The 24,618-nt window shown below is 45.3% G+C and overlaps 1 protein-coding gene and 1 pseudogene across 2 annotated transcripts; one reads left to right on the top strand and one right to left on the bottom strand.

The window, feature by feature from the left end:
• The first annotated feature begins 782 nt into the window (after positions 1 to 782).
• LOC125342939 (N-myc proto-oncogene protein-like) lies at positions 783 to 3,006 on the top strand. The gene has a single exon (XM_048335284.1). It carries the CDS (start codon positions 1,078 to 1,080, stop codon positions 2,497 to 2,499), a length of 1,422 nt encoding a protein of 473 aa, XP_048191241.1. The 5' UTR covers positions 783 to 1,077; the 3' UTR covers positions 2,500 to 3,006.
• A 17,755-nt stretch (positions 3,007 to 20,761) lies between these two features.
• Positions 20,762 to 21,663, bottom strand: LOC125342941 (annotated as a pseudogene). Its single transcript, XR_007209280.1, has one exon. The product of XR_007209280.1 is annotated as a Y-box-binding protein 1-like (transcript).
• Positions 21,664 to 24,618: the final 2,955 nt, after the last annotated feature.

Below are 24,618 nucleotides of genomic sequence, written 5' to 3'. Positions count from 1 at the left end.
TTTTATATGATCAGAGGCATTGCACCGTTGCGTTCCAGCCCTAAGAGAATCCCCCTTTGGTCTCACTGTGTGTGAATACCTAGAGTTATGTACAATTTATAGTCCCGATGTATTTTTGCTCTAGCTTCTCCACATGAGAAAACGTGGCGTTTATCTCTCTTGGCTTGGCTTACCTCACTCAGCATGATTTGTTCTAGGTCCTTCCATTTCCCTGCAAATGATATAATATTCTTTCTAATAGCTCTGTAAAATTCTACTGTGCACAGATACCACTTTTTTTTCATCCACTTAGCTAATGTAGGGTATCTGAGCTGTTTCCATAACTTGGCTGTTGTGAATAGTGTTGTGAACATTGATGCGCAAGTCTCAGGATATCCTAGCTTGTAATCTTCTGGGTAGATGCCCAGGAGTGGTATGGCTGGGTAATAAGGACACACTACCCGATTTTAAGGCTTATTTTTACCACCATGGCCATCAGGAGAGCCTAGTACTGACAGAAGTGAGGGAATGAGAATTTAATCATAAATTCATACATTTTGAGTTTCCCATAAAGGTGCAAGGTGATTCCGTGGGAAATGATGGTGCTTGAACAATTAATTGCACAAGGACGGACAAATGAACAAACTCTTATTTTATTCTATGCATAAAAATATTTTTTCTTTCTTTTTTGTTATGATGAACTCGAACTCCGTACTTGACGCTTTGCTCATTGGCTCGCGCTCTGGAGCCACGCCTCCAGCCCCTCCTCTCTCCTTTTCTTTTATCGTGTTGGGCCGCGGGCTTTTATTCTTGGCTCGGGAGCTATCCTGGAGTTTTTGTGCTCTGGGAGTAGCGCTCCACTAGTTGAGCCACAGCTTCATTTCCAGCTCTTTAGTGGTTAATTGGAGATAAGAAACTCACCATTCTAGCCACAGCTCCACTTCCGGCGTTTCCTGGTTAATTGGAGAAAAAAAAGTCTCCTGGACTTTCCAGCCCTGGCTGGTTTGGAACCGGATTTTCACTTCTCCGCCTCCTGAGTAGCCAGGATTTTAGGCGTGAGTCTCGGGGGCTCCTGGCTTTCCCCAAAAGTCTTTTAAAATGCATCCTAGAAGTAAATGTCAGAGAGTCGCCGGCCGGGGGCGAGCCGATGCGGAGGTGCACTCCGTGCCCACCATGCCGGGAATATTCTGCAAGAACCCGGACCTGGAATTTGACTCTCTGCAGCCCTGCTTCTATCCGGATGAAGACAACCTCTACTTTGGGGCCCCGGGCTCGACTCCCCTGGGAGAGGACATTTGGAAGAAGTTTGAGCTGCTGCCCACGCCTCCGAGATCGCCCAGGCGCCCCGTCCTGGAGCCCAGCCCGGTGTTCTCGCACTGGACCAACGAGATGATGCTGGCGGAGGCCGATGTGTGGGACTACGCAGCCGAAGAAAATGCGTTCAGACTGGGGGTACTGGCCACTCTCACCCCCAACCCCGTCATCCTCCAGGACTGTATGTGGAGCGGCTTCTCGGCCCGCGAGAAGCTGGAGCGCGCGCTGAGCGAGAAACTGCAACATAATCGCGGGAACCCGAATGCCGGCCCCGCCACCCCGGCCTTGGGATCGGACTGCACCAGTTCTCTGGGCTGGGCGCCGGACGGGGCGGCTGGAGCTAGCTGTGCCGGGGCCGCTTTGCCCACCAACATCGCCCACTCTGCCGCCAAAAGCGCGGACCCCGCTGTGGCCTCTCCATTCTCGGGAACCCAGCGCAAGCCGGCTCTGACGCCCGTGCCCGCCGCTCGGCGCAAGGCTCCCAAGGCCAGCTCTACAGCATTCCCGGCCGCCCGGACCACTGCCGGTGTGTTCGCCCCTTCGAGCTCAGGGGGCCGCCCAGCTAGAGGTTGGGGCCACAAGGCCCTCAACACCTCTGGAGAGGATATTCCAAAGGGCTCAGATGATGGAGATGATGAGGCAGAAATCGACGTGGTGGTGATCACCAAGCAGAAGCGTTCCTCCAACAACAACAACAACAAGGCTGAGATCACCACCTTGAGCCCCAAGAACGCAGCCCTGGGCCCGGAGTCGGTGCAGTCCAGTGAGCTGATCCTGAAGGGCTGCTCCCCGATCCATCAGCTGCACAACTACGCGGCACCGCCGCCCGAAGGGGAAATCGAGGATGTGCCCTCTCCGAAAAAGATGAAGAACGAGGTATCCGCTCGGTCGCTCAAGAGCCTTAGTCCCGCAAAGGCTAAGAGCTGGAGCCCACGACCTTCGGACTCCGAAGACGAGCGTCGCCGCAACCACAACATTCTGGAGCGCAAACGTCGCAGTGACCTGCGGTCCAGCTTCCTCAAGCTGAGGGATCACATTCCCGAGCTGGCGGAGAAAGAGAGGGCCGCCAAGGTGCTCATCTTGAAGAAGGCCTCCGAATATATGCAGGAGCTTGAGGCCGAGGAGCAGAAGCTTCTTCAGGAAAAGGAGAGGCTGGAGGCCACAAAGCAGCAGTTGCTAAAAGAATTAAACACTTTAACTGGCTAAGCCTTTCCCAAATGGACAGTCACTGTAGTTTTGCACGTTTGTTGCTTTTTTCTTAAGTTCTACGTTGACTTTAAGAATATTAGTTCACTTTCCAATCGATTCTTCCTGTTTGGATCTGGACATGGGGCAGGACATATGTGGCATTCTGCCAGGATCTTGGAGAGGCTTGGTGGTGACGGTGACCCTTTGCAGCTTCCTCCATCTCAACTTCGGACATGGACAGCCCATGGACATGTGTGACAGTTGGGAGCCTCTGGGGCTGTGGAAGGCACCGTGTTGGTTTCCAAGTTTTCAAACACCTGCCATTCCTTCCTTTTCAATGGTGCTCAAGTTCCAGCAGATACTGCTGACCACTTGATGCCTCTGGGAGACAGTTTTGTACATACGGTTGACATACCCACCTTTTCTATCATCCTGTGTAATTAGAGGTAGCTTTTGCGGCCAGTATTAAAGTGGAAGTTCACACGTAAGTACTATAATGTCTCAAGGTTTGAGGAGCATGCTTGTATACACATATAGAGTTAATCTGTTATGTACTATACTACTTTTTACACTGCCTGTATACTTTAGTATAATGCTGATAGAACTAGATTTGATACTTACATTTTCATATGAAAATAGGTTGTGAAACTTCTTAGTAGATGTTACTATCACTTTTGGAACTAAAAAAGTTTTGTAAAGAAGTTTACTACATATATATGCCCTTTTTTACCTAGCCTGTTTTCTCACTGTTAATGTATTTGTTAAACTTGATGAATAGAACTAGGTATATGCAAAGTTCTGTGTATAATTTCTCCAAAACTATGTATTTAGTGCTATATCTTATAGCACCTTGTTTATCTTACAGCATTCATGTTTATGATAATAAATAGCAGTTCAATGATTTAAAAAAGTAAATGTAAGAGCTAAGGTTATAAAACTAAAAGTTATAAGTCTTTTGGAAGATAACTCAGGGGACTCTGCCCAGGAAGGCTCGACACCCTTTATTTTACTTCATTTTATTTTATTTAATTTTATTTGTGCCAATCTTGGAGCTAGAACTCAGGGCCTGGGCACTGTTCCTGATCTTTTGCATTCAAGGTTAGTGCTCTACCAGTTGAGCCACAGCTCCACTCCTGGCTTTTTGGATAGTTAATTGTAAATAAGAGTCTCACAGTCTTTCCTACAGGGGCTGGCTTTGAACTGAAATTCTTAGATCTCACTTTCCTGGGTAGCTAAGTGGCCGGCTCTATCTTCTTTATATTGAGACCAGTGAACTCTCCTGAGGGCCACACTCACCACTGGCTACCTCTTGGTTTAGAAGACCCAGTCAACTCCTGTCTTCGTTTCTGGAGAAGAGACTGATGCTTAAGAGGAGGGAGGGGCTGGGGGGAGTTATAAAGGGTTTTCATGTTCAAATTCCCTCTTTTTCTGTTGGGCTCATTGCTCTAACAGTGCCTGTCTGCTCTCAACATGGACCAAATGACCCATGGGCTAGGCTTGGTGTCATACACTTGTGACTCCAGCTGCTTGGGAAGTAGAGGTAGAAGAATGACAAGTTTGAGGCTATCCTGGCCAAAATTAGTGATTCTCCAATTCAAAAAATAAAAAAAGTCTAGAGGAGTTCCTCAAATGGTTGAGTGCATACTTTGTACACATGAGACCTTGGGTCTCCACTATCACAAATACAGATGCCCCATATTGGAATGAATATTCTTTTTCTTTTTTTTTTGCCCGTCCTGAGCCTTGGACTCAGGGCCTGAGCACTGTCCCTGGCTTCCTTTTGCTCAAGGCTAGCACTCAGCCACTTGAACCACAGCGCCACTTCTGGCCGATTTCTATATATGTGGTGTTGGGGAATCGAACCCAGGGCTTCATGTATATGAGGTAAGCACTCTTGCCACTATTCCCAGCCTGGAATGAGTATTCTTGAAAGGTTCATATTGTAAATGGTTATTTGCCGGTATGGCACTATTTTGAGATTTTGGAAGTTAAGAGGTTGGGGGGCGTTGGCAGGTACTTTCTACCTGTTATTTCCCACTGAAAAGTCCAGGATGATGAGGCACTATAAATTTCTCTCCTTAATTGCCTCAGCTTATACTGATGTGTAGCTGAGTAATACAGACAATTTGACACCAAAGACTGGGAAAGGCACTGTTGTCACTATGTATGTGGAAGTATGGAGGAGACCTTGGAGTTGATCATTGGGAAGAAGTTGGTGGACTTTGGAGAGGCAGGCTGAAGAAAGCCTAAAGTGTTTATGTGGAGCTTAGTGAGTGATTTTGATGGGATCTCAGAGGATACTCATGTTGATAAAGTGTGGGTAGGAAAGGTCATGCTGAGGAGGTTGCAAGTTCTCATGGAGACTACATTTGAGAACTGGACCAGCGATAACTATTTTGGGATGGCCTTGTGGGTATTGAAAGGTCATGCTGATGAGTTTGCAAGTTCACATGAAGACTTCATTTGATAAATGGACCTTAGGTAACTATTTTTTGGGGTGTCTTAAAAGCTTTTAGCTACATAGTGGCTAGGCTCTAAGTCTTTGGGAGGCTGAGTTTAAAAGTGATGGACTAGTTAGTTTACTTGCTAGAGCAGATTTCAAGGAAGGAAAAGAATTCAGGATGCAGAATGTATATTGCTGGTAGCTTTTCATCACGTTTACAGTAAGAATTAAGAGGAAAAAAGGAAAAGAGTTAAGGGATTTTGAAAATTTGCAACTTGGCCGGGAAAAGTGAACATGGACGTATGTAAAGACTGCCAAAGAAGAAGCAGCTATCAAAATTAGCTTTGCTTAAAAAAATATAAATCAAAGACATGTGCTTTGTATCAGAATAATAGGAAAGATTCCATTAGGGCCTCTCAAAAATCTAAATATCACCGTATCCATCAGACTCAAAAGTGCAGTAATACAGATTTATTCCAATGATGTTCCAGAGCAGAATCATTTCAGAAATGAGACAGTTGCCCTTCTCAGCGTTCATTTCTCTATGTGCAGCTGTCAGCAGACAGTGATGTGGACCTATGTAACTCTGGTTCTGTCAGCAGACATTAGTGCTATCCAAGTGAGGCTGGTTTTACAGAAATATACAAGAATTATGGACTCAGGGACGCTTCCACTGAGATGTTAAAGCAAACTTGGGGATTCCAGGCAGTGTACTTCAGGATTAGAGTCCCTGCAAGCAGTCTCTAGTGGAGCAATGTGTAGTGACACCATGGGAGTGAGGATGTGATGGAGACCAAAGGAAGGCAGTGATGCCAGCAACACATAGTACTTACAAGGGGAAGCTGGAGACAACAGCAGACAGCTCAAGACAGTGGTCATGTGGGATGTGACCAGCAATCCATAGAGTCATGGATTTCCAAGCCCTTGGGAACCTAGATTTGTCTACAGGATGATGGCTGTGGAGTGGGTAGGGTTTAATGTTTTTCCTGGGGGCTTTAGTCATGGTTTGGGCCAGTCATTTGTTTCTATTTCCCTCTTCTTCATCAAATTGGGAATGGATGCCATGTCACTGTCATGATTCTAAGAAATGTGATGTTCTTTTATTTATTTACAGTGGCTCACAGCTGAGCTTGCTTTAAATCTATAAGCTCAGATAACAATTTTCCTAACAGGTTACTTGGGCATCTGATGGGTCTTCCTGTGTTTTTTTTTTTTTTTTTTGCTGTGTGTGTGTGTGTGTGTGTGTGTGTGTGTGTGTGTGTGTGTGTGTGTATGGGTTGTGGGGCTTGAACTCAGGACCTGGGCACTGGGCCACAGTGCCACTTTCCTTTCTGGTAGTTAATTGGAGATAAAGAATCTCATGGACTTTGCTGCCCAAGCTGGCTTTGAACTGCGGTCCTCAGATCTCAGCCTCCCAAGTAGTTAGGATTACAAGAATGAGCCACCAGCACAGAGCTGATAGTTCTTCCTGAATAAAAGGAAAGTCACTTTGACTGCCCTGGCAGCACTGGCATGAAGAAGGCCTTACTCTGGCCCATAGCCAGAATGGCAAATGGAGGTGTTTATAAGGCATGGGCAGCTGACAGATGGGCTGAGGGTTGAGGACAGACAAACCCAGAACCTCTGTGGGATTAAGATGCAGCTCAAGGTAAGAAAGAGAAGGGAGAAATGGTGAGAAAGTCCCTTGCAAAGAACTGCTCAGGGTTTATGTGAACAAAAGTTCCCAAAGCCTCAGTTTTCTCATCTGGTAGCTAGTGATAGAAGTACAGTTTCCATTAGTTGAGTTGCTGTGCGAAAACATGGTTCATGTCAAATGGCCAGCCAAACACTAGTACAGAATCAGAATGCAGTAAATGCTTGCAGTAGATTTAGGCATATTTTCATATGTCAGGGTCCTCAAGAGGAACAAACCAATAGTGTTCATGTAAGTGTGTGTGGGAAGAGTAAGGGTTATTATTAGGAATTGGTTAGTATTATGAAGGCTGAGAGATCCTGCCAGTACCAGTGTTATAATTTAGTCTGAATCCAAAATCTTCGAAACCAGGCAAGTACATTTTTTTGCCAGTCCTGGGGCCTGAACTCTGGGCCTGGGTGCTGTCCTTGAGCTTCTTTTGATCAAGGCTAGCACTCTACCACTTGAGCCACAGCTCCACTTCTGGCTTTAATGAGAGTCTCATAGACTTTCCTGCTGGTCTGGCTTCAAATCTGGATCCTCAGATCTCAGTCTCCCGTGTAGCTAGGTGTGAGCCACTGGTGTCAGGTGCCTGGCTGACAAGTTAATCTTATAAGTCACAGAGTGTGTGAGTGGGAACCCTGAAGAAAGATCAGCACAGGGAGGCCCAGCCAGCTTCAGCAGCTTGCCCAGTAGGTGACACAGTGGCAGTTCTGTCTTGGACTCTCTGTGCTGTCCCTGTGAATCCCCTAATCAGTGTCAAGCTGTGGGACAAGGGACATGGTGATGATGAAGGGCTGACAGTAAGTCTGCTGGCTGAGAGTGGGCATGTGTTATAGGCAGAAAAATGGTCCCCAAGCAGGTCCACATCTCAATTCCCATACATTTTTGTTGCTTTTTCTGTCAGTTGTGGGTCTTGAACTCAAGGCCTGGGTGCTGTCTCTGAGCTCTTTTGCTGAAAGCTAGTGCTCTACCACTTTGGGCCATGGTGCCACTTCTGGTGGCTAATGCCTGTAATCCTAGCTATTCAGGAGGCTGAGATCTGAGGATCATGGTTTGAAGCCAGCCCAGGCAGAAAAGTTCCTGTGAGACTCATAGGTCCAATGAACTACCCAGAAAAGCTGGAAGTGGTGCTGTGGGTCAGCGGTAAAACACTAGCCTTGAGCACAGAGAGGTTCAGGGACAGAGCTGAGGCCATGAGTTCAAGCCCTAGGACCGGCAAAAACAAAAACAAGAGTCTTCCAGGCTACTGAGAGCCCTATGGAGGAGTCCCAGTTATCTTCCTCCTGCTTCTCAAGTTTTGACTTATGATATCACATTTGCCTGGGACTGTATAAAAAAACAATATATTTTTAGGGGATACTGGAGTTAAACTCAGAACCTTAAATTTACAAGGCAGGTGCTCTACTACTTGAGCCACGTGGCCATCCTATAAAAACACATTTCAGTGCTGATTAATAAATAGTACTTTCATGTAACAATCACTAAGTCCAGGGCCATATTTATGGCTTAAATTTGCAGACTACCTTCCTATAGAATGGAGTGTGTGTGTGTGTGTGTGTGTGTGTGTGTGTGTGTGTTGCTCATGCTGCTCCTGGGGTTTGAACTCGATGCCTATATGTTGTCCTTGAGTTTTTTGCTCAAGGTTAGCAGCTTTGCCAGTTGAGCCACAGCTCCACTTCTACCCTTTTGAATGTAAATTGGAGAATTAGAAATGCCATAATCAACATGGCTCCTGTGATTTCATTTCTAGTGCCTATAGTTCGCACTGACTGATGTGATAATTGGTGTGGATGGCTTCTTTCCTCTAGCTGAGAGGGTAAGCCCTGCCTCCTGGTGCAGCAGCAGGACACTCTGTCATATGAGCAGAAGAGGAGGCCTCAGCCACTTTGCTGAGTTTAAGGTCCTTCATCTGTAACACGGAGCTATTTTCATGTCGCTCACAGGTTGTGGGAAAAATAGAAAAAGAGGAAAAAGGGATACCTTTCAATGAGAGCTGTATATTAAAACCTGATGAGTTTCCATAATACAAGCATTCTTGACATGCAGGAAGAGCACACCAAGACTTTCCCTACCTCAGAACTCTTGTTTTTATGTCTGGAATGCTATTCTATCACATGACTTCATGTCCTGAACTCCTCCAGGCCTCTGAGCAGACACCAGATGTTCATGGCTTTCCCTGAACACCCTGAACAAAATAGCATCTTTCCATTTACCCCTATGACACTGGTTGTATTTTCTTTTTCTTTTTTTCATGACCCTAGCTGTATTTTCTCTTGTTCTTTCCCTTCCTCCCTCCCTCCCTCCCTCCCTCCCTCCCTCCCTCCCTCCCTCCCTCCCTCCTCCCTCTCTATTTCTCTGTCTTTCCCTTCCTTCCTTCCTTCCTTCCTTTTTCTTTCTCTTACTTTCTCCTTCCTTTTCCTCCTTCCTTGCTTCTTTTCCTTTCTTGCCTTTCTTTCTTGCTCTATGTTGACACTCCTGTGTGTCTGAGTCAGTTCCTTCCTTCCTTCCTTCCTCCCTCCCTCCCTCCTTTCCTTCCTTCCTTCCTTCCTTCCTTCCTTCCTTCCTTCCTTCCTTCCTTCCTTCCTTCCTTCCTTCCTTCCTTCCTTCCTCCCTCCCTCCCTCCCTCCCTTCCTTCCTTCCTTTCCTTCTTTCTCTTTTTTTCTTTCTCTGTTGGATGAAATTCTCCTGACTGACCTTCCTGAGTAGCTGGGACAATTGATGTATTCCATCATGCCCAGCTTCTGCCTTATTGATGATCAATGTGGCACTGACCATCCTCTCATATGATATATTTCATAGATTTAGTTCAATAGAACTACAGAGCAGTACTTAGAAAGTTGTTGCTGAAGAGTAGCTGGGAGCCAGATCATTTTAACCCATCAGTGAGGGCCTCCTCCAAGGAGAGCCTTGGAGTAATTTCATTTTGGATACTAATTGTCTTGAGAAGACAAAGAATCTCTAGGTTTTGAAAAGATACCTGTTAGCTTTCAAAGTGATCATGTAATGAATAATTATGTGCATCATTTAGGTCTGAGGAAAGATGGACTCTGACATTCAAGGGAGGTTGGGAGGCTCAATCTTATTCTCTAAATAAACAATCATGGATGAAATATCCATAAATGGCCTCAAAGGAGTCCTTGTTCCTTAGGGGAGAATGAAATGACCTTAACTGCAAGGAAGACTGAAAGACACACACACACACACTCACACACACACACACACACACACACACACACACCAAGGTTCAAAGGAAACTGCTATGGTCAGATCATGGACAATCACATCTTCCCCATTTCTCTCTGCATCACTGGACACTGATCAGATTGTCAGGTCAGGTCCAAGCCACAATCCTTCCAGAATTATCTTGAATTTTGAACATGATATGATTTCTCATGTTGGACACAGATTTCCTGAACAACAAGTAAGAAAACTTGCTGGTTTCGATATGAATAATGGTTTTGAGAGGTTTGTGTTTAAAGGCCTAGCTCTGTGGGATTAAAGTTGGCTTGAGAAAAGGCCATAATTGTCCCTCTTGTCCATATCACTGCTCTTTATCAATGTGATCCATTTTGATCTGCTCATCTAATCTTTGGACAGGCTTCTCAATGGCACACTCAGCTTGCACCCCCTGAACTTAACTGCAGACCTCAGTGCCCAGGAGACTGAACAACGGGTACTGGAGCTTCTTCTCGGGATGTTCTGTTGCCCTCCGAAGTCTCCACTCTCAGGATCATGCCCTGGGCATCAGCGAAGAACACAACCACGCATAATGTCCTTTCTTTATCACTCTGTTCCATCACCAGGTGTGCTGCTTTCTGCCCTTCCAGCTCCCTCACAAAGGTCTCCAAATCTATAGCCTACAGCCTCCTAGAGGCCCCTATTGCACTGGCTGTACCCACCAGGATCCCATACTGGCCAACAGGCTGTTTTTAATTACCTAGCTTACCTAGAGCTATGAACTGTCCCTTGGAAAGACACTTCTCTCTTTCCTCTCTCATGATTTTAATTGGCAGTGCTGCCTCCTTCACACCTGAACCTCTCTTGTTCATTTACAATGGCTTTTCACAAGCAGATGCCAACTCCTCTCCTTATATTCATCAATCCTTCGCAGAGAAAGCAGAAGCAAGAAGACACAAATTCTCACAACTTGCTCACTGCCCTGGGTGGATGCTTGTAAGGCAGCCATGTCTCTTGAGAAACAGGATGCCACTTGAGAACCAGGCCCTCCTCCAGGATTCTATACCTTCCAAGCTTCTCAAAGAGTAGGGTATTGCAGTTCAGATATTTTTCTGTGAAAACATGTCTATTTCTTCTGGATCTTTTAGTTACCTAGGACTTTACCAATTCTCATACCTTGAAAGAATTGGAAAGTTTAGGTGCAAAAAAATTCTACTTTATTAAAAAAAAGAAATTAAGAAGGTAGTTTATTGTGAGCCAAGTATCAGTGGCTATCATCTGTGAACACAGATTGCCCACCACTGAGAAAGGCTCTGAACAAAAAGACTTTTTAAAATTTTATTTATTAAGTCAATCATGAGGCTTGAATTCAGAGCCTGGGCACTGACCCTGAGCTTTTGTGCTCAAGGCTAGTGCTTAGCCCTCTACCACTTTGAGCCATAGTTTTGGTGGTTAATTGGACATAAGAATCTCATGGACTATCCTGCCTGGGCTGGATTCCAATTGCAATCCTCAGACCTCAGCCTCCTTAGTAGCTAAGATTATAGATGTGAGCCATCAGTGCCCAGCCAAAAAGACTTTTGTAATGATGTGTGTGTGGGGTGTGTGTGTCTTAGAGCTTGAACTCAGGGCCTGAGCACTGTCCCTGAGCAATTTTGTTCAAGGTTAACTCTACTACTTGAGCCACAACTCCACTTCTGGCTTTTGTGGTGATTAATTGAAGAGTCATATTTTTCTGCCTAGCCACCTGAGTAGCTAGGATTACAGGTGTGAGCTCCTGGCACACAGTTGTAACAACTTTTATAAGCAGAGAGTACAAGTAATCATAAATCAGCTTATTCAATGACTATATGGGTAGAGCATGGCATTAGGAAAGTTATGCTAGAGTGGGAAAATGTGAGTATTAAGAAAAAAGGCTGGTGAAGACAGAAGCCTGTTCCTTTTCAAGCTGAGGATGGTGAACTCTGTGTGTGTGTGTGTGTGTGTGTGTGTGTGTGTGTGTGCGCGTGTGTGTGTGTGCACTAGTCCCTGGGATTTAAACTCAGGGCTCAAGCTTACTGCTCTACTTACTACTTGAGCCACAACTCCACTGATGGCTTTTGGGTAGTTAGTTGGAAATCCCACCACCCTCTGGCTTCAGGTTGTCAGGGACTCTCTGTCTTTGTCTCTGTCTCTTTCTGTCTCTCTGTCTCTCCCTCCCTCCCTCTGTCTCATATGCTGTCTCCCATTCTTTTCTCTCTGTCTTTCCTAGGCTCTCTCACACACATTCATGCTCCAGAGCAGGTCAGGCCATGTGGTTAATTGCATGCTGCTTGCTCTTCAAAAGTCCTAGAAACAACGTGGCTCTGAGAACTCAAGGGTTAAGACAAAGGAGAGGAACTGACCTCCTGGGGGCTAGAGGGGCCCCACACTAGGGAAGGCGGGGTCTGGAACCTCATCCGCATCACCAGGAATGGACATCTTACAGAGGCTGCCCTAGGTTTGAGGCCGCTGCTGCAGTGGTTGTCAGAAGGAATGCCACAGCCATTTTCTGTGTCACAAATGGTCAGTACATGGCTTGAGAGATTCTGGGCAGCAGCCGTGGGAACCAGAAAGGAGTCATGAGATGGCTGCTGCTAAAAGATAGGCTGGCTGGTTCTGGTTTAGAGTTAGCAAGGGAGGATATGTGCCTACTTTTTAAAATTTTATTTGTGGCTTTTTTTTTTTGGTCTGGGCAGATAAAGCCGACCCTGAAGGTCAAATCAAGAAATTGCATGCATTCAGGCTGTAGCCAAGGTAAGAGCACTCCATGTGTGGAGACCAGGGTCTCCGTGGAGCTGGTTTGGCCTTTCAGGAGACATGGGGCCTGCCACGAGTAGGCAGGTTTACACAGAAAGGGTTGTTTTGTAATCAGAGAAACTCTGTCAGCGGAGTGTTTATCTCTGTTCCCTAGTATTTGAAAAGAAACTTCTCATGGACATGAGCTGTCCTTGGAACGGAAAAGCACAAGGAGTAGGAAGGCCTATCTTTCTCCAGTGTTCTGGGAGTAACAACGAAGCGAAGGGTAGATAGACAAGCTTCGATCTCACTGCTATGGGGGAGGTTGGTTCCTGGTGGTCAGCCATTAAAAGATCACAAAAGCCTTTGGGAAAATTTTTTTTTAGCACACCTTATTTTGGGAGAGACAGGTGAAATTTATTCTGCTGGTAGAATACTATGGTAAAACTTTTTTACCCCAGGAAATGATTACATTGGCATAATGAATAGATAGCTCAGAATGTCATCATCATCCTCATTTTACAACTGAGGTGATTTTTCTTCCATGCAGATTACTGCGGCAGATTACTCATGGTATGGATGCTATCCCATTCGCTTTTTCAGCTCAAGGCTGGAGCTCTACCACTTTAGCCATAGTTCTGGCCTTCTGCTATTCTACTGGAGATGAGAGTCTTCCCTATCTGGCTTTGAACAGACATCTCAGATCTCAGCCTCCTGAGTAGCTAGGATTACAGGCATGAGCCCAGCTCAGTTGAAGTGACTTCTGTTTGTGATAGGAATGGTGATGGGACCTTGGGTGTCTCAAAAGCTTGCTTGGTGCTGTACCACTGAGCCACATTCTCAGCCTCTAGCAAATTCACTGACAGCTCAGGACTTGGCCCATGGTAGAGGACTTGACTGGCAGGTGAGAAAATTTGATTTTCTACAAAGTCAAAACAATTAAAAAGCAAAGGGTAATGTAGCTGAGACACAGAGGGGTTAAGTAACTTGTCCAAATTCACACCGAGTAAGTGGTGGATTGTTGATGTAAATCCTGGTGTGTATGGTTTCATTGTGTCCCTCCTAGGTAACCATACATTGCCACTTTCCAGATTCACACATCTTGCGCACATCTTGCACATCTAAACTACAGATTTCCTGATCAACTGACAGCCCTGCAGTCACATTGAATTCACTATGATTTATAGAAGAAGAGAGTGACACAAATCATAGGGCTCCTAGACCTACCCTACCCTACCCTCTGGAGAAAGAAAGGGGTATAGTACAGAAGGGAGTTTAGAGGGTATGAAGGGAAGGGTCAGTGTGTTTCTGTGAGAAGACTGGCTGTCTGTACTGATAATCTAGTGCTTATCAACACTGATCATTCTTGGTTTATTTACTTTTTTCTTTTTAAGATCTTGCTAAATAGCTTAGAAGTCACTATATAGGCTACATTAGCCTCATACTCCTGATCTTCTTGCTTTCATCTACCCTTATTTAGGTGTTTATTTATTTCACTGTTGGCAGTGCCATGGTGTGCCATGTGGATATGTCAAACCAAACAGCTAAGTAGAATTGTTTCTATTTATTTTTGTGCGGGTCCTAGGGCTTGAATTCAGTGCCTGGGCACTGTGCCTGAGCTTATTTGCTCAATGCTAGCATTCTACCACTTGGTCTTCAGCTGTACGTCTAGCTTTATTGGTAGTTAATTGGAAATTAGAATCTCATTGACATTCATGCACAGGCTGACTTCGAACCATGATCCTCAGATCTTAGTCTCCTGAGTAGCTAGGATTACAGGCATGAGCCATCAGCACCTGGTGAGTCATTTCTATTTTACCTGATGATAATATAGAAAGGGAGAACATTCTTTGAGATTATATTTTTACTGGATGGAGAGACATCATAAATTCCTCAAATGGTCTATTTGGAATTAGAACCTGACAGCAAGGTTTTCTGGGAAAGACTTACTTGCAAATGGAATCCAAAAGGTCTCTAAAGAAGTTGGTGTGTTACTTAGCTTGACTGCAGTAATCATTTCATGGTGCACATATTGCAAAGCATCATATTATATATGTTAACCATATAAAATAAAAACAAGTATAATAATGATACCTACAACATAATGCATATTTGTAAAATATTTTAAGTAACAGAAAATTGTCATATATGCTAGATCTCTCCTTGCTTCATATGGACCTTTTGCTGTGTTTGACTTGGAGTCTGGAATTGTGGCTACAGGTTTTGTACTATGTTTGGAGTCAGGCTGCATTCCTATTTCACAGAGAAGGGGAACACCTGAAAGTTTTTGGTAGTTAATTGGAGATAGTCACTTTGTGGCATCTTTAAATAAGTAAATCAAATGAACAGGACTCAGCTACCTTTGTGTGTGGATTCAGTTTTGTGGGGGGTTTTGCCAGTCCTTGGGCTTGAACTCAGGGTCTGAACACTGTTCCTGGCTTCTTTTTGCCCAAGGTTATAGTACTCTACCACTTGAGCCACAGAGTCACTTCGGGCTTTATCTGTATATGTGGTGCTGAGGAATCGAACCAGATGCATGCTAGGCAAGCACTCTACCACTAGGCCACATTCCCAGCCCCCTGGACCCAGTTTTTTTTTTTTTTCTGGCCAGTCCTGGGCCTTGGACTCAGGGCCTGAGCACTGTCCCTGGCTTCTTCCCGCTCAAGGCTAGCACTCTGCCACTTGAGCCACAGCGCCACTTCTGGCCGTTTTCCGTATATGTGGTGCTGGGGAATCGAACCTAGGGCCTCGTGTATCCGAGGCAGGCACTCTTGCCACTAGGCTATATCCCCAGCCCCCCTGGACCCAGTTTTGATGAGAGAATTTTCCACTGTAAGATGAATGTAAGTTAAAATCTGAGCTCTCTACTTTGACAGTGTACTAACTGAGCTGCCTTCCCTTTGATGTATTTACTGGTCTTTGGGGTCCTCTGGGAGGCCAAGATCAGTTGTCTTTCCATCCAGGGGGATGCATTCATCCAGGATTCTGCAGTGCTTTTATGCAGCCTCTGAGTTGTCCTCAGGATTGGCTATAGACCCTGGGATGTAACTACAGCCATTTTTACACTGTTTAGGGGGAGAGGACAAACCAACAGCTGTTTCTGCCTGATACAGAGAAACTGTGAGGATGAGTCTCATTCACGATGGCCTATTCTATTTCCCTCTCAGCACGGTGCCCTTACTCTGCCTATACAATAGGCTATATTCCCATGGGCCTGGCACCTTGCAGTCCACACTGATGTGACCCTCCTCTCCTATGTGGCCTGGTGTGAATGGCTCTTCCCGGAGGCTGGCTACTGAATACTCGCTGTGTTGTTTACATGTACAGTTTATATTTCCAAAGGCCGGGAGAAGTGAGTATCCAAACCCTCATCTACAGACAAGGTGGCAAATTGAAAAAAGTTACTGATACAGAAAAAAGAGTGGGCCTGGGAATCACACCATAGTTCTGTTTGACTCCAAAGCTAGGCCTCTTTACAGTCAAAATGACACCCTTTTCTGTTGTTACCTTGCTGAGGTACAGCCATTGTGCCCAATGGGATGTTCTTTCATCATCATTGTCACACTTGTCAATCTATAGAACACAGGTGCCTGTTAGGGCAAAGCCACTATGAAAAGTTACAGTACACTCTGTTCTTCCTGCTATCCCTTCCCCCATGATCACTACCAGTGCTGACAAAGCTTTCCTAAAGTCCCTTTTTGGGAAAGGCTGGCCTCAGAACTAACAGCTGACCAGAACTTTTATCTTGTAGGGGAGGCACTGGCATATCAGAGGTATTTCCTCCATTCCCACACCATGCCTCAATTACTTTTTATCAATATCTTTGTCAGATAAGAACTTAGAGGAAAGCTGGGTCCCAGTGGCTAGGCCTGTAATCCTAGCTACCCAGGAGGCTGAGCTCTGAGGATCGAGGTTTGGAGCCAGGCCCATCAGGAAGGTCCTGAGACTTTTTTTGGTCAATAATGGGGCTTTAATTCAGGGCCTGGGAGCTGTCCCTGAGCTTTTTGCTAGGCGAGTGCTCTATCATTTGAACCAAAGTGCCACTTCTGGTTTTCTGGTGGTTAATTGGAGATAAGACTCTCAGACTTTCCTGCCCAGGCTGTCTTTGAACTGTGTTCTTCAGATCTCAGCCTCCTGAGTAGCTAGGATTACAGGTGTGAGCCACCAGTGCCTGGCTCTGAGACTCTTATCTCCACTAAACTACAAAAAAAAAGTTCTAGGTGGAGCTGTGGCCCAAGTGGCAGAGCGCTAGCCTTGAGCATAAAAGCTCAGGGCCAATGTCCAGGCCCAGAGTTCAAGCCCCAGAAATGGCAAAACAACAACAACAGAAACCTAGAGGCAAACAGATCCAGAGAATGTGTTTGTAGTGCCTTCAGCATAGCTGCAGAGTTGGGAAGACCCTGAATATTGAGGGGGGGTCACAAGACTGACACTACCTATCTACATCTCTGTTCTTCAGCTGGCTTCACTATGATCTGTAAAATCAAAGTGCCTTCCTCATAAACCTCTCCTCACCTATCGCATTAGTCCTGAGCCAGTCCTCCCCTGCTCCCTTCAGGCTAGGAGTTTGAGGTGTCCTTCATCATGCTCCTGGGGGACTGGGGCTTTTAATTTCAAAGACTTTCTCCTCATACCACCCCCAAGACGAAACCCTGTCTGCAAGACCACTGGCTGCAGATCATTCCTGTATACCCAGTCTTGTATCTAGACAGGTGCTGTCTAGCTAGCTGGTGCTTAGATTTTATTTCTTTGGTGATTAAAAGTCCCTTACTCTAGGCACTTGGTCTGTCCTGAGTAGTTGCTATTTCTGTAGTAGGAAGGGTTCTGGAGAAGGTGTAAGGAAAAGGGCATCTTTGTCATCAGATTGCCTTCAGTTGGAGTACAAGAGAAGGATCATATCTTTCACTCCCCAATTCTCAAGCTCCTCATAAGTGAGGCTATAAATTTCTCTAGTTCATGTTGATCAGTCTCAATTGTTCCATTAGGCCCAGATCCCACTTCCTGGTGGACCTGCACTGGTCAGTTACCAACCTTTGCCCTGTGCCCTGTGTGCAGTGCACACAGTAGGTCCCTCCAACCTCTATTCAATAGGAGGACTGTTGAGTGGATTTAAGCACCTAGGCACTGAGTTCAAGTCCCAGGACAGGAAAAAAAAGAAAAGAAAAGAATGAGAGGAAAGAAGGAAAGAATGAAGGAAGGAAAGGTGGGCATGGCGATGTGTACCTGTAATTACAGTTATAATATGAAGTTTAAATAGGGGTATCATACTCCTAGCCTGCTTGGGCAAAAAAGGAAAACCATATCTCAAAAGTAACCAGAGCATGAAACCCACCAAATGCTGCTTGAAAAGATGGGATGTGGGAAAAGAGAGATGGGAATACAGTGGAAATGTTAATTACTTAGTTTATGTGTGAAAATATCATAATGAACCCTCCTCATATTATCAGTGTATGTTCATTCAAAGATGAATAATAAATAAAATAACAAGACCAAAAAGGGCTTGAGGTGTGGCTGTGGCAGTAGTATACCTGCTTAGCCAAAATGAAGCCTTGAGTTTAAACCCCAGTTCTACCCTCCTCTCCTGTCCAAAGATGTTTGTGAAGAGATTGGATGGAATACCGTGAAACCTCCTCAGATAAAGGCCAGGTTGAGCTTTGGAAAGATGCTCCCAAGAGCGAAACCCTCATGTGGTCCCAACAGGTCCCTGGGAGACAAGCTATGAGATGTAGGTGTGGAGAGCCACAGTGCAGATTAGATTCCTTTCTGGCTGTCATTGAGGCCTAAGAGGAAGGAGATCACCATGTCCCCAGAAGATGATGAGCACATCCCATCTATTCCTGAGCAATGGGTCCCAGTGCCTTTAGACAATAAAACCTCAACAACTAGGGATGAAAGAGAATCTGTGACTTTCTAAGCAGTGGCCATATCCTGACTCCAGAGGAGGCTCTGAGGTGAGGCAAGGTCAAGGGTAGAGGCAGAGAAGCTGGGCAGGTGTGGACAACTTCTCAGAAAGTTACCTCAGCTGGGCCCAGGTGGCTCATGCCTGTAATCTTTGCTACTCAGGAGGCAGAGAACTGAGTTCAAAACCAGCTTTGGCAAGAAAGTCTATAAGACTCTTACTCCCATTTGACCACCAAAAAGCTGGTGGTGAGGCTGAAGTCATAGAGAACCTTGAGCAAAAAAGCTAATACACAGTGCCTGAGTCCTGAGTTCAAGCCTCAGTACTGTACAAACTTGTAACAGCTGTATGACAGCTTGTCAGCATGTTATATACAGTCATCAAGCTAGACCATTGGGATGTGTCATAAACTCCTTGTGTTTGACCTTGGTGATGTGCTAATATCGCATTCTGGAGGTGAAACACCAAATAGGTCAAGTCTTTGGAGCCCTGAAACACAGAACAGAGACAGAGCAGACCTCTCTCTAGATGCAGATCCTCCATCCACTCAACAACATCACACTTTAAAATACCCTCAGGGGCCTCCCACTGGAGGTCAGAAACTCTAGATAGCTCAGCAACATATAGAACCCAGATAGCAACCCAAGGGAGCCCAGCTATGAGGGTCTCAAACCAGAGACACATGCTGCTGAACGATTCGCAGAACTGAATCACCCCCAGAAAGCCCAGTGAGTAGAAAGAGACACAGTATCAGCCCAGGGGGGTGAAATTCTAAAATAGGCCTGTGTCCATTTTAGTGATCTCTTAACCTACAGTATAATCAGATGGCTCATAGACCAAGACTTCACTCTGAGTTCCCAGAAGCCACAAAATTACAGAGTCTATAACCCTAGGACAGAGATATGAAATGGCTGACTGCACAGGGACAAGGAACAGGGAGTTCTCATGCAAGCAACATCTGAGTGACCACAGGTCCCCCGCGGCCCAGATTTGCAATCCAGTCACAGTCAACCCCTCACAATGCCAGCAGCCTCAGTAACTAGAACACAAAACGTGTAACCAGGTCAGTGTCCAGATATCAGGAAGGTTAAACATAATCGCTATGTTTTGGATAACTTCTATGATCTCACAGGATAGAATACTGAGACCCAAGAGGCCCAGAGGTCTATCCTGTACATCAAACCTCAGTTGACCTCAAACCCTAATTCTTTTCCTTTTTTCTTTTTACTCAAAGGCATTTAACCATTTGTGGAACATTCTTCAGATACTTTTCATTTTTACAGAGATGTGACCAAGCAAATCTTTTTCTCAGCACTTGAGGCAGTCACCAATGGCCTAGGTTTTTCTTCAAGAACCTTGAAAATAAGCCAGGCACCAGTGGCTCACACCTGTAATCCTAGTTACCCAGGAAGCTGAGATCTGAGGATCTTCATTCAAAGCCAGCCCAGGCAGGAAAGTACCACTAAAAAAACTAAAAGAAGGGCTGTGTCTCACATTGGTAGAGTGCTAGCCTTGAGCCATAAAGCACAGGAACAGCACCCAGGTTCTGACTTTAAAACCAACCCATACGAATTACACCCCCCCCCCACACAAAATCTCAGAAATCTAAAGCTGGCAGAACCACTGGAAACTACCTGTCCATATGCTACTTTACATTAGGAAAACCTTAATCCTAGGTAGAAGGGACTAGCTCATAGTCCTTAGGGAATTTGTGGTAGAGAATCCAAGTCCCTTTTGAGCAGACTAAGATGCTTTGCACTTCATCACACCATCTCTGGTGAACCCATGGTTTCAAAGAATGCCTTAAGAAGAAAAATCCTTGGAGACTTGTCAATTCAGAAGACATAATTTGTCAGAAATGTCCACCTTTCTGCCTCCTAGGGAAACTTGTTAGGAAGTTCATTAAGTAAATTATTACTTTTTTATTTAAGACCTTTATTAACATGTGCTTGCAGTTTGTTGACTTTTTTGAAAAAATCAAGTTGTAAACTTTTATTACAAATTAAAAATGAAGTTCTTAAAAATTTCAACTTGACCAGATATGAAACAATTTAAAAATCTTTAAAGGTGTATTGAGAAAAACCATGCTTTAAAAAAAAACACAACACGTTTGCCATTACCAAAAAGAGACTGCTTTAGATAAAAATAATAAACCCCCATGCTGCATAGATAATGCAGATAGTTCTAGTTATCTGGTCAGTGGGCAAAAGGCAAGCACTTAAGGTCTTCAGCTCCAATCTTTTGTTTATTTCTTATTGCTGGAATTTCATATTCTTGTCTTCTTGTTGGATGACTAAACCAGATGATGGTTAAGATGGTAAACTGGCATTTACTCAGCCCCACCCTGCTCAGCCTCGGGAGCAGAGGAATTCTTGGCTGCTGTTGTCTCTTTGCCATCTTGAGGTTTAGGGTTCCCGAGCATCTGCGTCGGTAATTGAAGTTGTGGTACCGAGGTTGAGGTGGCTGCTGACCTTGGGTCTCATCTCCTTGATTTTCCTTATCTAGAGTCAGGCTGTTTTTGGTGAGGAAGGCCTCTGCGGAATCGTGGTCTATAGCCCTGATAGATAGTCCACCTCACTGGTGGAGCTTGTTCTCCGGCACCTGGTTGTCAGCCCCCTCCATCACTTCTCCCTGCACTGGAGGGTTGGAATACTGTAGTGGGCGCCCATAGGGTCTCCGCATGTATCGTCTGCGATAGGGCCGGCGTCGTTGGGCTTGGCCTTTCGGGAGCACTCTCTGGTCCCTCATTCTTTTCCCCCTCTCACTGTTCTGGTAATTCTGCTGGTAATTGTGTGGAGGATCCCTATTACGTGGATAATGGTTACAGTCTGCTGCATATTTACTGCCTCAAACTGGAACGCCACCAGGACTTGTAACATTTGCTGCCTCTGCACCCTTTTCTCCTTCAACAACATCCAACTCCACAGTCTCTCCATCTCCTACACTGCGAAGGTACTTCCTGGGCTTATTCTTCTTTATGGCAGTCTGCTGTACAAAAATACATCTTCCTTGGTGTCATTCCCGTTGATGAAACCGTATCCGTTCCTTACATTGAAACATTTTACTGTTCCTAAAACCTTCGTTGCGATGATCTTTTTGTCCCCGCCGGCAGGCGCCGCCGATGCCCAGGCTGCCGCTCCCGGTGCCGTTGCCGTTGGTGCGGGTCTCAGTGTCAGCAGCGCTGAGGGCGGGGGCGGCGGGCTGCTGCTGGGTCTCGGTCTCACTGCTCATAGTTGCGGTGATGGTGATGGTGACTGCGGCCAGCTGCCGCAGTTGCGGCTCCTCCCGGGGTGTGATGGTAAACTAGGCCCGGGGCGCTGCTCAGGGCTCTCTGCGGTCTGCTCTCCGCTCCCGCCCCCAATCGAACTCCATTAAGTAAATTATTAAGTGCAGGTACGGTGTTAGAAACTGGGCATTCAGAGACCTTTGAGGAGCACACAGAAACTGGGCATTCAGAGACCTTTGAGGAGCACACAGTTCAGTGGAGGAAAAAAATGTAGAAGAGACAATGAAATTGCAGTGTGATGGTTGTTGTGAGGTAATAACCTGGCGCTGTATGTAGAGATTCTGAACTTGCATGGAGGACAGGCACCCTATTCCATCCAGAGGAGACAAGGTAAGAGAAGGCTTTTGGAGTGATTGATGTCTAAATTGGCATCCTGAAAGTTCAAACAGTAATTCTTTTTCTTTTTGTCATTTGTGGGGCTTGCTCAAGGCTTGAGGTCTAGCACTTTGAACCACAGCGACACTTCTGGTTTTCTGATGATTGATTAGAGATAAGAATCTCATGACTTTCCTGCCCAGGCTGGCTTTGAACTCTGATCCTCAGATCTCTGCCTTCTGAGTAGCTAGGATTACTGGTGTGAGGCACCAGCGCCTGGCTCAAACAGTAATCCTTAAACTGCATACAATGGAAACTGTGCAGGTAGTGTGTATTCTATACACAGTCCCTCAATCAAACCAGGTACTTCACACCAGGAAAAATGCACCTAAGCAGCCCAGAACTCTCACCCTAGACATTAGTCTTCCGTGGTTTGAAGACCTCACACCCCACATGCAGACCCAAGCTGTGATAAAGACCTACAAATGGGCCAGAGGCATCATATGCTACATGCAGGCCACAAAACAAGCCACACATGCTATCTTGCTGTTCAGATATCTACAGAGTCATCCCATGTGGGATCCATACTAGATTGAGCCACCGTGAAGTATCACCAGTGTCCTGATTTAAGGACACAGACAGAATGAAAGAGATGGGGGATGGAGAGAATGAGGATAGGGAGACTAGAGGTCTCTGCTGAGCTATCATCCAACTCAGGACCGTCGTCCAGGCACCCTGAGGATCCTTCTCTTCCAGGGCAGAGAAGCCCCAGGTTCTGCCATCAAGGGCTGTTTCCAGGCAGTATCTTGCTGCACTAGGCCTGGTACACAATTCAGACAGGAGGATCTGGTCCTGACGCACTGTGGCGCCCTCTAGTTCTCAAGGTAAGGATGCCTTCAAGGTTTGGAGGGTTCATGCTGTTCTTAAGTCGCAATCGCACTGCCCACCAGACTGGGCTGTTCTAGTACTACAGATCCGCTCGCTGCCTGCATGTGAAGAGCTGAGTGGACCAGGCTGGTCCCTGACCACAATTTGAGCATGGGTTACACATGGGCACCACCATTCCTTGTTTTTTGTAAATGGACTGTCCTTCAATTATGCAATATGATCAGCATTTATTCCTATTTCTTGTTGAGATTTTTCCATGTTTGTCAGTGGTGTGTCAGCTAATGGACACCTGTTTTTATTTCCTCTTTAGGAAGAGAAATGTGTTTAGTTTAGTAGTTGGATTACTTTTCTTATTTTTATTGTTATTGTAATGGTGATACACAGAGGAGTACAGTTACCTAAGTCAGGTAATGCCTTTTATTAATCATTGATACCTCTCTTTACTAATAAGTACCTATGTTGACTTTTTTTTCTTATATTCATTCTGCAGATAATACTATTTGTTAGATAACAAAATTTGCTGTGTGTTTTAATACATATTTATGTGATTTTCCAATTTTAATGTTTAATCATGTTTTACAGGCCTATAGAAATAGGCTGAAGATAAGTTTTTATGGAAATCGCTCAGCAATGGGAAATCACTGAGCAGACTAATACAACATTATGTTCTTTTAAAAAAAAACTATTTTTATTGTCATGGTCTTCTTAAATATGCAAAGATTAGTTAAATTTGAAAATTCTTTTTTTGCTGTTTGTTTGTTGGTTGGTGGTGGGGCTTGACCTCTGGGCCTGGGCACTGTCCCTGAGCTCTTCATCTCAAGGCTAGCAGTCTACCACTTTAGTCACAGTGCCACTTCTGGTTTTCTGGTGGTTAATTGGAGATAAGAGTCTCACGGTCTTTCCCTCCTCAGATGGCTTTGAACTGTGACCCCCGGATTGCAGCCTTCTGATTTGCTAGGATTACAGGTGTGAGCCACCAGCACCTGGCTTTAAATCTGGAAACTCTTATAACTATTAATCATCCATTTGGAAAATACATGTATAACGCATACTTTAGCTGGGTACTGGTGGCTCAAACCTGTAATACTAAGCTACTCAGGAGGCTCAGATCTGAGGATCATGTTTTGAAGCCAGAACAGGCAGGAAAGTTGGTGAACCTCTTGTCTCTAATTAATCACAGAAAATACCAGAAGTGACACTGTGGCTCCAGTGGTAGAGTGCTAGCCTTGAGCAAAAGGGGATAGCACCCAGGCCCACAGTTCGAGCCCCAGGAATGGTAAAAAGGAAAAACAAAAACAAAACATACTTTAAGTGACTACTATTCATCTAAAAAGATCTTATGAGCTAGATGCCAGTGGCTCACGCCTATAATCCTAGCTACTCAAGAGGCTGAGATCTGAGGATTGTGGTTTGAAGCTAGCCTGGGCAGGAAAGTCCAAAAGATATCTCCATTTAACCACTGAAAAACTAGAAGTGGCACTCTGGCTTAAAGTGGAAGAATGCTAACCTTGAGCAAAAGAGCTCAGGGACAGCACCTAGGCCCTGAGTTCAAGCCCCATGGCTGACAAAAAACCCAAACAGACCTCATGGTATTTTTGCTTCTGATTCTGTAAACGGATATCTAATGCAGGAACTTATAGGATGTAACATGTTATGGCTGGGGTTGATTCTGTGGTGTAGTGCTTAGACTGTTGTGT

The sequence above is a fragment of the Perognathus longimembris genome, chromosome 28 (assembly GCF_023159225.1).
Source record: "Perognathus longimembris pacificus isolate PPM17 chromosome 28, ASM2315922v1, whole genome shotgun sequence".
Classification (NCBI taxonomy): domain Eukaryota; kingdom Metazoa; phylum Chordata; class Mammalia; order Rodentia; family Heteromyidae; genus Perognathus; species Perognathus longimembris.
The sequence above is the reverse complement of the archived record's forward strand: the minus strand, read 5'-3'. Positions and strand labels throughout refer to the sequence as shown.

Excerpts from the sequence above, each read along its gene's own strand:
- LOC125342939 (XM_048335284.1), top strand. The coding sequence starts at position 1,078 with ATGCATCCTAGAAGTAAATGTCAGAGAGTCGCCGGCCGGGGGCGAGCC.